General features: G+C 46.3%; 1 protein-coding gene across 1 annotated transcript in view; it reads right to left on the reverse strand.

The window, feature by feature from the left end:
• Nucleotides 1-268: 268 nt before the first annotated feature.
• The window catches only part of TMEM167B (transmembrane protein 167B), a 55813-nt gene continuing 41408 nt past the window's right edge, over nt 269-14673 (reverse strand). The window contains exons 2-3 of the mRNA XM_063954956.1: nt 2863-2994; nt 269-368 (exon numbers count right to left, since the gene is read on the reverse strand). Coding sequence (XP_063811026.1) covers nt 286-368; nt 2863-2994 — 215 coding nt within the window. The 3' untranslated portion in view covers nt 269-285. The remainder of the gene's footprint in view (nt 369-2862; nt 2995-14673) is intronic.

Consider the following 14673-nt stretch of genomic DNA (forward strand, 5'->3'; position numbering starts at 1 on the left):
TATAGTCAAAGAAAATGGTTTCATTGTTTCAGGAGTAGCTTTGACAAAAATATTGCTGGTCTAAGAACCATAGAAATGTGTACATGATAATTACACCAAACTGCACCACATTAACTATGAAATATATTACAAAGCATGAAGTCGCATGCTAGAATGTAGTATTCCCATAGCAGAGTATATTTAGTCTTGTCATAAAGTTTCCAGTTCACATCTTTTCCTGTGTTATTTGCTCCTGGTCCCAGGTTTACCAGAAATGTGACGAAGAGAGTTGCCAGGAACGTCATTTCACTTTATTAACAAGACATAAAAGGCCATAGCACAACAGGACAAAGCGACTGACAAGTGCAGACGAGAGCCAATCACTGCAGCTAAAAGTAAATAAATAAAAAGATGTCACATTAAAATATCAATTATTTTGTTTAAGCAAAACATTCAGTTTCTAGCATTTGACAAAGAAGCAATTTATGAATTACAATAGGAAATTAACTGAAACCTGACTGATCTATGTAATTCAATTGTAGAACGGAGCATGAATTGCAAACCTATTATAAACCCATGAACATATAGTTGTGCTTGAAGGTTTGGGAACCCTTCAGAACTTTTGTTTCATTTATTCTGAAATTTTCACACAAGCCTTAAAAAGTAGAGAACCAAATCAAAAGAAACGAAACAAAAAATTAGATGTGCTCATTTTTTATTGAGGAAAATTATCCAATATCACATCTGAGTAGCAAAATTATGTGAACCTTTAGGCTTAGCAGATATTTTGAAGGTGAAATTAGACTCAGGAATTTCAATCTAAGTGATGACAATTAGGTGTGAACAGACAACTTTTTTTTTTTTTTTTAAATGAATAAGGATCTATCAAAGTCTGATGTTCACAACATGTTTGTTTAAGTGTATCATGCCACGATCAAAGGAGATTGCTGAGGACCTGAGTCGTCGTTGCTCACCAGGCTGGAAAAGGTTAAAACAATCCATCTCTAAAGCTTTTGGACTCCACCAATCAACAGTCAGACAGATTGTGTACAAATGGAGGAAATTCCAGACTATTTATCCTCCCCAGGAGTGGTCGTCCAACAAAGATCACGGCAAAAGCAACACTGCATTACAGCATAAAACCCTCATACCATCTGTGAAACACGGTGGTGGTAGTATCATGGTTTGGGCCTGTTTTTACTTAATCTGGCCCAGGACAACTTGCCATCATTGATAGGACAATGAATTTTGAATTATACCAGAATATTCTAAAGGAAAATGTCAGAACATCTGTCCATAAGCTGCATCTCAAGTTAACTTGGGTCATGCAGAGAGACAACAACCCACAGCACACAAGTCATGCGACCAAAGAATGGTTAAAGAACACATTTAAAGTCCTGACCTTAATCCAATCGAAAGGTTGTGGATGGACCTGAAGCGAGCAGTTAATGGGAGAAAACCCACCAACATAACCGAGGTGAAGCTGTTTTTTTACGGAGTAATGGGTTAAGATTCTTATAAGCAGATGTTTAGGACTAATCAACAATTACTGTAATTGTTTGAATACAGTTATTGTTGCACAAGGGGGTCATACCACATACTTTTAGATTGTAAGCTTGCAAGAGTAGGGCCTTCTCTCATGTGCCTTTCCTTCTCTTACTTATCCTATCTTATACTCAATACTCTCTTTGATAGCGCCTAACCTCTGGTTTTCTGTACATACACATTGTACTTATTATATATGGTCTCAAACTGTAAGTGCTTTTTTATTGTTTTTATAATTTTTTATGTGCTCTAATGGGTGCTGCGGATCCCTTGTGGTGCCATATAAATATAGAAGATAATAATAATAATAATAATAATAATAATACTAAAATCAAAGGTTCACATACTTTTTCCCCTCACAGATATGTGATATTGGACAATTTTCCTCAATTAAAAAATAAGCACGTCTAGTTTTTTTGGTCTCATTTGTTTGATTTGGTTTTCTTTATCTACTTTTAGGGCTTGTGTGAAAATCGGAGGTAGTTTTTAGCCAAAATTTCCTCAGAAATATAGAAAATTTTGAAGGGTTCACAAACTTTCATGCACCACTGTATATAATTATAGATACATGAAGCATATAGAACCATTGTTCCAAAGCACCAGTGACTGGACAAAAAGGGGCACCGAATCAGGAGAGGGGAAGGATTGTGCTATCTGCGCATGCTCCAGTAGGAGGAGAGGTGGATGTGTGGAAGGGCTCCTTGGGATATCTACATATCTGGGGATATCTAATGGGCATATAAAAGGGGCAAAGGGTGGGCCCCGACTTTGTTATCTTTTTGGGACTCAAGTTTGAGTGGTTGGTCGCTCCTGAAATAGACCGTTTCTTCTACTTTATGTACAACAGGACACGACTTATGCTGGGTCATACACTTGGCAGATGGATCAGCCATCTGGCCAACCAATCTAATGATTTGTAAGGTTTATGCACAAAAGTTCTTGTGCATACACACTGACCAATCCGCCGCCCAACATACCTGGCCACAGTAACAGGTAGTGAAGTCATTGTCTGTTGTTCATGCAGCTAGCATATGGGTCAGTTGCCTGTACCAATAATTCTGGTATATGCTATGTGTGTGTTACACAGACATATCAGCTGGATACATGAGCAAATGGTCTAACCGATATATCGTTTGCCAGCTGTGCAAATTCTATATATGGCAAGTGTGTACCCAACCTCAGTGTAAGCTTCATAGTGGCTAGCTGTCAATCTGCAGTGAAGTTGTTACTTGTAAAGCAGTTACAATGCAAATTATCCCTAAATGAAGACCCCAATTGCTCCTTTTTTTTTTAATGCATGAAGGCAAGGCCAAATTTTAAAACATAACCATAAATTACCTTTATAGAAAACTCCCCATACTCCTTTCTTTTCAGACAAGAGCCAAGAGCGCAAACGTGGCACTTTCCTGAAATAAGCGCAAGTACAGACAAAGAGCAAAGAGAAGACCAGAAGTCCATCCAGGGTGTAAGCTAATAAAGAGAAATAACAGATTGAACAAATAAATTTCAGTTACATTGTCTTCATTTGCTTAATATGGCTATTAAAAGTGCTTTCTACTTTTCAAAAAATAAAAAAATAAGATTTTACTTACCGATAAATCTATTTCTCGTAGTCCGTAGTGGATGCTGGGGACTCCGTCAGGACCATGGGGAATAGCGGGCTCCGCAGGAGACAGGGCACATCTAAAAAGCCTTTTAGGTCACATGGTGTGTACTGGCTCCTCCCCCTATGACCCTCCTCCAAGCCTCAGTTAGGTACTGTGCCCGGACGAGCGTACACAATAAGGAAGGATCTTGAATCCCGGGTAAGACTCATACCAGCCACACCAATCACACCGTACAACTTGTGATCTGAACCCAGTTAACAGTATGATAACAAAACGAAGTAGCCTCTAAAAAGATGGCTCACAACAATAGTAATAACCCGATTTTTGTAACAATAACTATGTACAAACATTGCAGACAATCCGCACTTGGGATGGGCGCCCAGCATCCACTACGGACTACGAGAAATAGATTTATCGGTAAGTAAAATCTTATTTTCTCTAACGTCCTAGTGGATGCTGGGGACTCCGTCAGGACCATGGGGATTATACCAAAGCTCCCAAACGGGCGGGAGAGTGCGGATGACTCTGCAGCACCGAATGAGAGAACTCCAGGTCCTCCTTAGCCAGAGTATCAAATTTGTAAAATTTTACAAACGTGTTCTCCCCTGACCACGTAGCTGCTCGGCAAAGTTGTAATGCCGAGACCCCTCGGGCAGCCGCCCAGGATGAGCCCACTTTCCTTGTGGAGTGGGCCTTTACAGATTTAGGCTGTGGCAGGCCTGCCACAGAATGTGCAAGTTGGATTGTGCTACATATCCAACGTGCAATCGTCTGTTTAGACGCAGGAGCACCCATCTTGTTGGGTGCATACAATATAAACAACGAGTCAGATTTTCTGACTCCAGTTGTCCTTGAAATATATATTTTCAATGCTCTGACAACGTCCAGTAACTTGGAGTCCTCCAAGTCGCTAGTCGCCGCAGGCACCACAATAGGCTGGTTCAAGTGAAAAGCCGAAACCACCTTAGGGAGAAATTGAGGACGTGTCCGCAATTCTGCCCTGACCGAATGGAAAATCAGATATGGGCTTTTGTACGACAAAGCCGCCAATTCTGAAACTCTCCTGGCTGAAGCCAGGGCCAATAGCATGGTTACCTTCCATGTAAGGTATTTTAAATCTACCGATTTTAAAGGCTCAAACCAATGAGATTTGAGAAAATTTAGAACCACGTTCAAATCCCACGGTGCCACTGGAGGCACTATTGGGGGTTGTATATGTAGTACACCTTTTACAAAAGTCTGTACTTCAGGCACTGACGCCAATTCTTTCTGGAAGAAAATTGATAAGGCCGAAATTTGAACTTTAATGGACCCCAATTTTAGGCCCATAGACAATCCTGCTTGCAGGAAATGTAAGAATCGACCCAATTGAAATTCTTCCGTTGGAGCCTTCTTGGCCTCACACCACGCAACATATTTTCTCCAAATACGGTGATAATGTTGTGCGGTCACATCTTTCCTGGCTTTAATTAAAGTCGGAATAACTTCCTCAGGAATGCCCTTTTCTTTTAGAATCCGGCGTTCAACCGCCATGCCGTCAAACGCAGTCGCGGTAAGTCTTGGAACATACAAGGTCCCTGTTGAAGCAGGTCCCTTCTTAGAGGTAGAGGCCACGGATCCTCCGTGAGCATCTCTTGAAGTTCTGGATACCAAGTTCTTCTTGGCCAGTCCGGAGCTATCAGTATTGTTCTTACTCCTCTTTTCCGTATAATTCTCAGTACCTTTGGTATGAGAGGCAGAGGAGGGAACACATATACTGACTGGTACACCCATGGTGTTACCAGAGCGTCCACAGCTATTGCCTGTGGGTCTCTTGACCTGGCGCAATACCTGTCCAACTTTTTGTTGAGGCGAGACGCCATCATGTCCACCTTTGGTTTTTCCCAACGGTTCACCATCATGTTGAAAACTTCTGGATGAAGTCCCCACTCTCCCGGGTGAAAGGTCGTGTCTGCTGAGGAAGTCTGCTTCCCAGTTGTCCACTCCCGGGATGAACACTGCTGACAGTGCTACGACATGATTCTCCGCCCAGCGCAGAATCCGTGCAGTTTCCGTCATTGCACTTCTGCTTCTCGTGCCGCCTTGTCGGTTGACGTGGGCGACTGCCGTGATGTTGTCGGACTGGATCAGCACCGGCTGATCCTGAAGCAGAGGTCTTGCTTGGCTTAGGGCATTGTATATCGCTCTTAGCTCCAGTATATTTATGTGAAGAGACTTTTCCAGGTTTGACCACACACCCTGGAAGTTTCTTCCCTTTGTGACTGCTCCCCAACCTCGTAGGCTGGCATCCGTAGTCACCAGGACCCAGTCATGTATGCCGAATCTGCGGCCCACTAACAGATGGGCCGTCTGTAACCACCACAGGAGAGACAATCTTGTTCTTGGTGACAATGTTATCCTCTGATGCATGTGCAGATGCGATCCGGACCATTTGTCCAGTAGATCCCACTGGAATGTCCGTGCATGGAATCTGCCGAAAGGAATCGCTTCGTACGAAGCCACCATTTTTCCCAGGACTCTCGTGCATTGATGTACTGACACAGTTCCTGGTTTTAGGAGGTTCCTGACAAGTTCGGATAGCTCCTTTGCCTTCTCCTCTGGGAGAAATACCTTTTTCTGAACCGTGTCCAGAATCATGCCCAAAAACAACAGATGTGTTGTCGGAGTCAATTGAGATTTTGGAAGATTTAGAATCCACCCATGTTGCCGAAGCACTACTTGTGATAGTGCCACACTGGCTTCCAGCTGTTCTCTGGACTTTGCCCTTATTAGGAGATCGTCCAAGTACGGGATAATTAATACGCCTTTTCTTCGTAGAAGAACCATCATTTCGGTCATTACCTTGGTAAAGACCCGAGGAGCCGTGGACAAACCAAACGGCAGCGTTTGAAACTGATAATGACAGTCTTGTATCACGAACCTGAGATACCCTTGGTGTGAAGGGTAAATTGGGACATGTAGATAAGCATCTTTTATGTCCAAGGACACCATGAAGTCCCCCTCTTCCAGGTTTGCCATCACTGCTCTGAGTGACTCCATCTTGAACTTGAATTTCTGTATATACAGGTTCAAGGATTTCAGATTTAGAATAGGTCTTACCGAACCGTCCGGTTTCGGTACCACAAATAGTGTGGAATAATACCCCTTTCCCTGTTGTAGGAGGGGTACCTTGACTATCACCTGCTGAGAATACAGCTTGTGAATGGCTTCCAAAACCAACGTCCTTTCTGAGGGAGACGTTGGTAAAGCAGACTTTAGGAACCGGCGAGGAGGAGACCTTTCGAACTCCAGCATGTACCCCTGAGATATTATCTGCAGGACCCACGGGTCTACTTGTGAGTGATCCCATTGATTGCTGAAATTTTTGAGCCGACCCCCCACCGCTTGTACAGCCCCAGCGTCATGCTGATGGCTTAGGAGCGAAAGGACTGCGGCTGAAAAGACGGTGTCTTTTTCTGTTGGGAAGGAGTCTGAGGTAAAAAAGTGGATTTGCCGGCAGTTGCCGTGGCCACCAAGTCCGAAAGACCGACCCCAAACAATTCCTCTCCCTTGTATGGCAATACTTCCATATGCCTCTTGGAATCCGCATCACCTGACCACTGTCGCGTCCATAAACTTCTTCTGGCAGATATGGACATTGCGCTTACTCTTGATGCTAGAGTACAAACATCTCTTTGAGCATCTCGCATATAAAGAAAAGCATCCTTTAATTGCTCTAGAGTCAATAAAATACTGTCCCTATCCAGGGTATCAATATTTTCAGTCAGAGAATCCAACCACACTACCCCAGCACTGCACATCCAGGCTGAGGCTATTGCCGGTCGCAGTATAACACCAGTATGCGTGTATATACTCTTCAGTGTAGTTTCCAGCCTCCTATCTGCTGGATCCTTGAGGGCGGCCGTATCAGGAGACGGCAACGCCACTTGCTTTGATAAACGTGTGAGCGCCTTATCCACCCTAGGGGGTGTTTCCCAGCGCGCCCTAACCTCTGGTGGGAAAGGGTATAATGCCAATAACTTCTTTGAAATTGGCAATTTTCTATCGGGGGTAACCCACGCTTCATCACACACATCATTCAATTCCTCTGATTCTGGGAAAAATACAGGCAGTTTTTTAACCCCCCACATAATACCCCTTTTTGAGGTACCAGTAGTATCAGAGAGCTGCAAAGCCTCCTTCATTGCCGTGATCATATAACGTGTGGCCCTATTGGAAAATACGTTTACTTCCTCACCGTCGACACTAGATTCATCTGTGTCGGTACCCGTGTCGACTGACTGAGGTAAGGGACGTTTTACAGCCCCTGACGGTGTCTGAGATGCCTGAACCGGTACTAACTGGTTTGCCGGGCGTCTCATTTCGTCAACTGACTTTTGTAATGTGCTGACATTATCACGTAATTCCATAACCAAAGCCATCCATTCCGGTGTCGACTCCCTAGGGGGTGACATTACCATCATCGGCAATTGCTCTGCCTCCACACCAACTTCGTCCTCATACATGTCGACACACACGTACCGACACACACAGCAGCCACACAGTGAATGCTCTATTGAAGACAGGACCCTCCTAGCCCTTTGGGGAGACAGAGGGAGAGTTTGCCAGCACACACCAAAAGCGCTATACTGTATATAACAACCCTAGAAGGTGTTGTTTCTATATATGCGCTCTCAATATATAATTATATCGCCAATTTATGCCCCCCCTCTCTTTGTTACCCTGTTTCTGTAGTGCAGTGCAGGGGAGAGTCGTGGGAGCCTTCCTCACCAGCGGAGCCGTGCAGGAAAATGGCGCAGAGTGCTGAGGAGAATAAGCTCCGCCCCTTTTTCGTCGGGCTTTTCTCCCGGTTTTTCTAATAAACTGGCCTGGGTTAAATACATACATATAGCCTTAATGGCTATATGTGATGTATTTATTTGCCTCTAAGGTACTCTATATTGCTGCCCAGGGCGCCCCCAGCAGCGCCCTGCACCCTCCGTGACCGAGATCCGTGAGCCGTGTAGCAACAATGGCGCACAGCTGCAGTGCTGTGCGCTACCTCTATGAAGACTGAAGTCTTCTGCCGCCTGTTTCCGGACCTCCGTTCTGCCGTTCTTCAGCGTCTGTAAGGGGGATCGGCGGCGCGGCTCCGGGACGAACCCCAGGCTGACCTGTGTTCCGACTCCCTCTGGAGCTCAGTGTCCAGTAGCCTAAGACTTCAATCCTCCTGCAGGCAGGTGAGTTGCAAGTCTCTCCCCTAAGTCCCTCGTTGCAGTGCTCCTGTCGCCAGCAGGAGACACTGATTAGAAACCTAAAAAAAACTTTTCTAACTAGCTCTTTAAGAGAGCCACCTAGATTGCACCCTCTCGGACGGGCACAAAAACCTAACTGAGGCTTGGAGGAGGGTCATAGGGGGAGGAGCCAGTACACACCATGTGACCTAAAAGGCTTTTTAGATGTGCCCTGTCTCCTGCGGAGCCCGCTATTCCCCATGGTCCTGACGGAGTCCCCAGCATCCACTAGGACGTTAGAGAAAGGATATTTGTTGCATACAGTATGTATAGCAGTATAGATCAAGAACAACGAAACCTAGAGCGCACAATAAGCATAGAGCAGGGTTTGGTGAAGAAATTTTGAGTAATAACTTCCACCCACGATTGGTACCAGACGAGGCAGACATACAGGGCACACCACGTAGGATTACACTGGGTGGAAAAGGTCAAACCTAGAAGAGATTACACAAAATGGGTGGTTGCAGCATTCACACGCTAGAAGTAGGATCCCAACAGGCATTGGAGGTATAACCTTACACGTTTAGCATACAGTGGGGTGGAAGTACATGGTAAAACACAAAAACACTAGCTACAGAGGTGACAATGTGAGAAATGTGTGTAAATGTAAAACAATTATGCTGCACTAATAATAAAGCAAATTGCTACAAGTCTCGTGATTCGGGGACAGTGACAGTGTTCGAGCTAGGCCGTTATAGCAGGGCGCCGCAAAGTGCGCCCTACCCCTTTAGCGGCATCCTGCTAAAATAGCCAGCTGTTGCCGCCATGCATCTATTCACATTAAATGGAGACCTTGGGGGAAGCCTTCGGCGCACACAAACACACTGCCCCCAAAACCACTGCACGCTTAGAAATCTAGTGGGAACACTAGACACAGGGTCCATTTAAGGAGTCACCACACTGCATTGCTTCAGACATCTGCCAGGAATGGACCGGCAGGGCTGCGGGCAGGAGTGGTGATTCAGGGACATGGTGGAAACAGAATTTTTGTACTTACCGATAAATCCCTTAGGGGGACTTATTCCATAGGGGACGCTAGAGTATAGTACCATGGGGTATAAATGGGTTGATCAGGCGAGCCGGCACTTTAAAAATTTTTAATGTGTGTGACTGTCACCTCCCCCTCTATACCCCTCCACAGACCAGTTAAGAAACTGTGCCCAACGAGAGACTCAATACGACCAACAGAGGAGGAGGCAAGCCAGACAACCATAGAGAGAGATCTCGGTAAAACAGGAACTTCAGAAACACACAGAGATATTTAACATGCGCGTGTATACAGATAGAGATACATAGACATAGATACACAGAGGATTGTGATCGATCGTAGGTCACACAGGTCGTACAGTCACACCCAGGATTAGAACCCATGACCTGTTACACTGAACGCAGAGACCTTACAGGCTGGTTATTCTGCAAGCAGAAATAGAAAGACAAAATGACAGTAACGCATGGAAACCTTGAAAACAGGTCCGAAGGACACCAGGCCACCCATAACCACCGGTACAACCAGTAGTATAACCACACCGCCAGAAGAGAGCAGCGCAGGGTGGGCATCCAGCATCCCTTATGGACTCATCGGTAAGTACCAAAAAATAGGCTTTTAATACCTACCGGTAAATCCTTTTATCTTAGTCCGTAGAGGATGCTGGGGATGCTTCAAGAACCATGGGGTATAGATGGGATCCGCAGGAGACATGGGCACTTTAAAACTTTAAAAAGGGGTGTGAACTGGCTCCTCCCTCTATGCCCCTCCTTCAGACTCCAGTTATAGGAACTGTGCCCAGGGAGACGGACATTTCGAGGAAAAGGATTTCATTTTTATTAAAACTAAGGTGAGATTCATACCAGCTCACACCTTCAACACGCTGTACAACATTGCATTCAACAACAACGCATGCAACGGCATGACTAACATCAGCCCCAGACTGACTGAACTCAACACAACATGTAACCATAACCAATAACTGCAGATACAGCCCGCACTGGGACGGGCGCCCAGCATCCTCTACGGAGTAAGAGAAAAGGATTTACTGGTAGGTATTAAAATCCTATTTTCTCATACGTCCTAGAGGATGCTGGGGATGCTTCAAGAACCATGGGGTTTATACCAAAGCTCTAGAATGGGCGGGAGAGTGCGGATGACTCTGCAGCACCGATTGACCCAACAAGAGGTCTTCCTCAGCCAGGGTATCAAACGTGTAAAACTTCGCAAAGGTATTTGATCCCGACCAAGTAGCAGCTCGGCAAAGCTGTAATGCCGAGACCCCTCGGGCAGCCGCCCAGGATGAGCCCACCTTTCTGGTAGAATGGGCCTTCACTTATCTCGGTAACGGCAATCCTGCCGTAGAATGAGCCTGCTGAATCGTATTACAGATCCAGGGTGCAATAGTCTGCTTGGAAGCAGGAGCCCCAATCTTGTTGGGAGCCCACAGGACAAACAGGGCCTCTGTTTTCCTAATCTGAGCAGTTTTAGCGACAGATTTTCAAAGCTCTGACCACATCGAGAGACTTCGATTCCTCAAAGGCGTCAGTAGCCACTGGCACCACAATAGGCTGGTTTACGTGAAACGATGAAACCACTTTTGGCAGAAATTGCTGACAAGTTCTCAACTCCGCTCTATCTGCATGGAAGATTAAATAAGGGCTTTTGTGAGACAAAGCCGCCAATTCAGACACCCGCCTTGCGGATGCCAAGGCCAACAGCATGATCACTTTCCAAGTAAGGAATTTCAACTCAACCTTACGCAAAGGTTCAAACCAATGAGATCGCAGAAACTGCAACACCACATTAAGATCCCACGGTGCCACTGGGGGCATAAAGGGATGTTGGATGTGCAGTACGCCCTTCACAAAGGTCTGAACTTCTGGAAGGGAGGCCAATTCTTTCTGAAAGAAAATAGACAATGCCGAAATTTGTACTTTAATGGAGCCTAACTTTAGGCCCGCATCCACACCTGCTTGCAAAAAATGGAGCAAATGCCCCAGCTGAAATTCTTCCGTAGGAGCCTTCTTGGATTCACACCAAGACACATTTTCTCCAAATACGGTGGTAATGCCGTTACTTCTTTTCTAGCCTGAAGTAGTGTGGGAATGACTTCACTAGGAATACCCTTTGGGGCTAGGATTTGGCGTTCAACCGCCATGCCGTCAAACGCAGCCACGATAAGTCTTGATACATGCATGGTCCTTGCTGTAACAGGTCCTCTCGTAGAGGAAGAGGCCAAGGATCTTTTATGAGTAATTCTTGAAGATCTGGATACCAAGGCCTCCTTGGCCAGAACAATGAGGCTCGCCTGAATCTTTGTTCATCGTATGATCTTTATCACCCTTGGAATGAGTGGAAGTGGAGGGAACACATAGACCGACTGAAACACCCACGGTGTCACCAGGGCATCCACCGCTATTGCTTGAGGGTCCCTTGACCTGGAACAATATCTCTGAAGCTTCTTGTTGAGGCGAGATGCCATCATGTCTATTTGAGGAATTCCCCAACGACTTGTCACTTCTGCAAAGACCTCTTGATGAAGACCCCACTCTCCTGGATGAAGATCGTGTCTGCTGAGGAAGTCTGCTTCCCAGTTGTCCACTCCTGGAATGAAGACTGCTGACAGAGCTAGTGCATGTTTCTCCGCCCAGCAAAGAACTTTTGTGGCCTCCGCCATCGCCGTTCTGCTCTTTGTTCCGCCCTGGCGGTTTATGTACGCCACTGCTGTTACGTTGTCTGACTGAATCAAGATGGGCAGACCGCGAAGAAGATGTTCTGCTTGCCGAAGGCCGTTGTAAATGGCCCTTGATTCCAGAATGTTGATGTGCAGACAAGCTTCCTGGCTTGACCATTTTCCCTGGAAATTTTCCCCCCGTGTAACTGCTCCCCAGCCTCGGAGACTTGCATTCGTGGTAACCAGGATCCAATCCTGGATCCCGAACCTGCGTCCCTCTAGGAGGTGAGAACTGTGCAACCACCACAGGAGAGAGATTCTGGTCCTGGAAGATAGGATTATTTTCCGGTGCATGTGGAGGTGAGACTCGGACCACTTGTCCAACAGGTCCCACTGAAACACCCTGGCATGGAACCTGCCAAACTGAATGGCCTCGTAGGCCGCCACCATCTTCCCCATCACCCGAGTGCATTGAAGAATCGACACTCTTGCCGGTTTCAGAATCTGTTTTACCATGTTTTGTATTTCCAGAGCCTTTTCCACTGGCAGAAAAACTCTGTAATTCTGTATCCAGAATCCTACCCAAGAACAACAGCCGCGTTGTCGGAACCAACTGTGATTTTGGCAAGTTTAGGAGCCAACCATGTTGTTGCAGAATTGTCAGGGAGAGAGTGTAAAGTTGTTCAGTAATTGCTCCTTGGATCTCGCCTTTATCAGGAGAACGTCCAAGTACGGGACAATAGTGATTCCCTGCTTGCGCAGGAGAACCACCATTTCCGCCATAACCTTGGTGAAAATCCTCGGAGCCATGGACAGACCAAACGGCAACGTCTGAAATTGGTAATGACAATCCTGGACAGCAAACCTCAGATAAGCCTGATGTGGAGGATATATGGGGACATGCAAGTAGGCATCCTTTATGTCGACCGACACCATAAAATCCCCCTCCTCCAGACTGGAGATCACTGCTCGGAGAGATTCCATCTTGAATTTGAATTTTTTTAGATAGAAGTTGAGGGATTTTAGGTTCAGAATCGGTCTGACTGAGCCATCCTGCTTCGGGACCACGAACAGGCTCGAATAAAAGCCTTCCCCCTGTTGTGACGGGGGGTACCGTAACAATGACTTGATTTTGACACAGCTTTAGTATTGCAGCGCATACTACCTTCCTTTCTGGAAGAGAAGCTGGCAAGGCCGATTTGAAAAATCAGTAAGGGGGCACGTCTTGAAACTGCAGTTTGTACCCTTGGGCTACTATTTCTAATACCCAAGGATCCAGGGCCGAGCGAACCCAGACCTGACTGAAGAGTTGTAGACGTGGCCCCACTGGTGCGGACTCCCGCAGAGGAGCCCCAGCGTCATGCGGTGGATTTGGTAGAAGCCGGGGAGGACTTCTGCTCTGGGGAACTTGCCACAGCCTGTGATCTACCTCCCCTTCCTCTTCCTCTCGTAGCAAGGAAGGAAGACCCTCATTCTTATTTGTATTTATTGGGCCGAAAGGACTGCATCTGATAGTGGGGCGTTTTCTTTTGTTGCGCAGGAACATAAGGTAGGAACGATGACTTACCCGTGGTAGCCGTAGATACCAGGTCAGTGAGGCAGTCACCAAACAAGACACTACCGTTAAACGGCAAAGACTCCATAGTGTTCTTAGAGTCAGCATCAGCATTCCATGGATGAATCCACAATGCCCTCCTAGCTGAGACTGCCATGGCATTGGCCCTTGATCCCAAAAGGCCAACATCCCTCACAGCTTCCTTTAGATAGGCTGCAGCGTCCCTGATATGACCCAGTGTCAAAAGCACACTATCCCTGTCCAGGGAATCCATATCAAATGACAAGTTATCTGCCCACTTTTCAATGGCGCTACTCACCTATGACGATGCAACAGCACGCCACAATCATGTACTGAATGCTCTTAGCCAGTTTAGGATTCAATCTGGCATCACTATAGTCGACACTGGAATCAGAGTCCGTGTCGGTATCTGTATCCGCTATCTGGGTAAATGAACGCTTCTGTGACAATGCATCCTCCATGGATTTTCTCCATGTCTGGTTCTGAGACTCAGATTTATTTAATCTCTTATTCAACCGAGCCACATATGCATTCAAAACGCTCAACATATTTACCCAATCAGCCGTCGGCGGTGCCGACACAGTCACTCCCACAGTCTTTTCCGTCCCCACTCCAGCCTCCTCCTGGGAAGAGCACTCAGCCGCAGACATGTCGACACACGCGTACCGACACCCACAACCACACTGGGGCTAGAGGGGACAGACCCACAGCAAAGCCTGTTAGAGAAAAACAGAGGGAGTTTTGCCAGCTCACACCCCAGCGCCTATCCTGGTACTGAAACGATTAAAATAATGCCTCAGCCCTGTTAGCGCTTCTCATACCAATAAACCAGCACCAAAATACTGTGCCCCCCATCCCCCCGTTTTGCACCCTGTTATTAGTACAGCAGTGTAGGCGGTCAGGACCAGCGTCTCTGAAGCTCTGTGAAGAGAAAATGGCGCTGATTAGAGCTGTGAGGGCTAAGCCACGCCCCCTTAATGGCGCACTTCAGTACCGCTAATTTTCATATTCTTTATACTGGCGGGGGTCTG

This window comes from Pseudophryne corroboree, chromosome 2 (assembly GCF_028390025.1).
Source record: "Pseudophryne corroboree isolate aPseCor3 chromosome 2, aPseCor3.hap2, whole genome shotgun sequence".
Lineage (NCBI taxonomy): Eukaryota > Metazoa > Chordata > Amphibia > Anura > Myobatrachidae > Pseudophryne > Pseudophryne corroboree.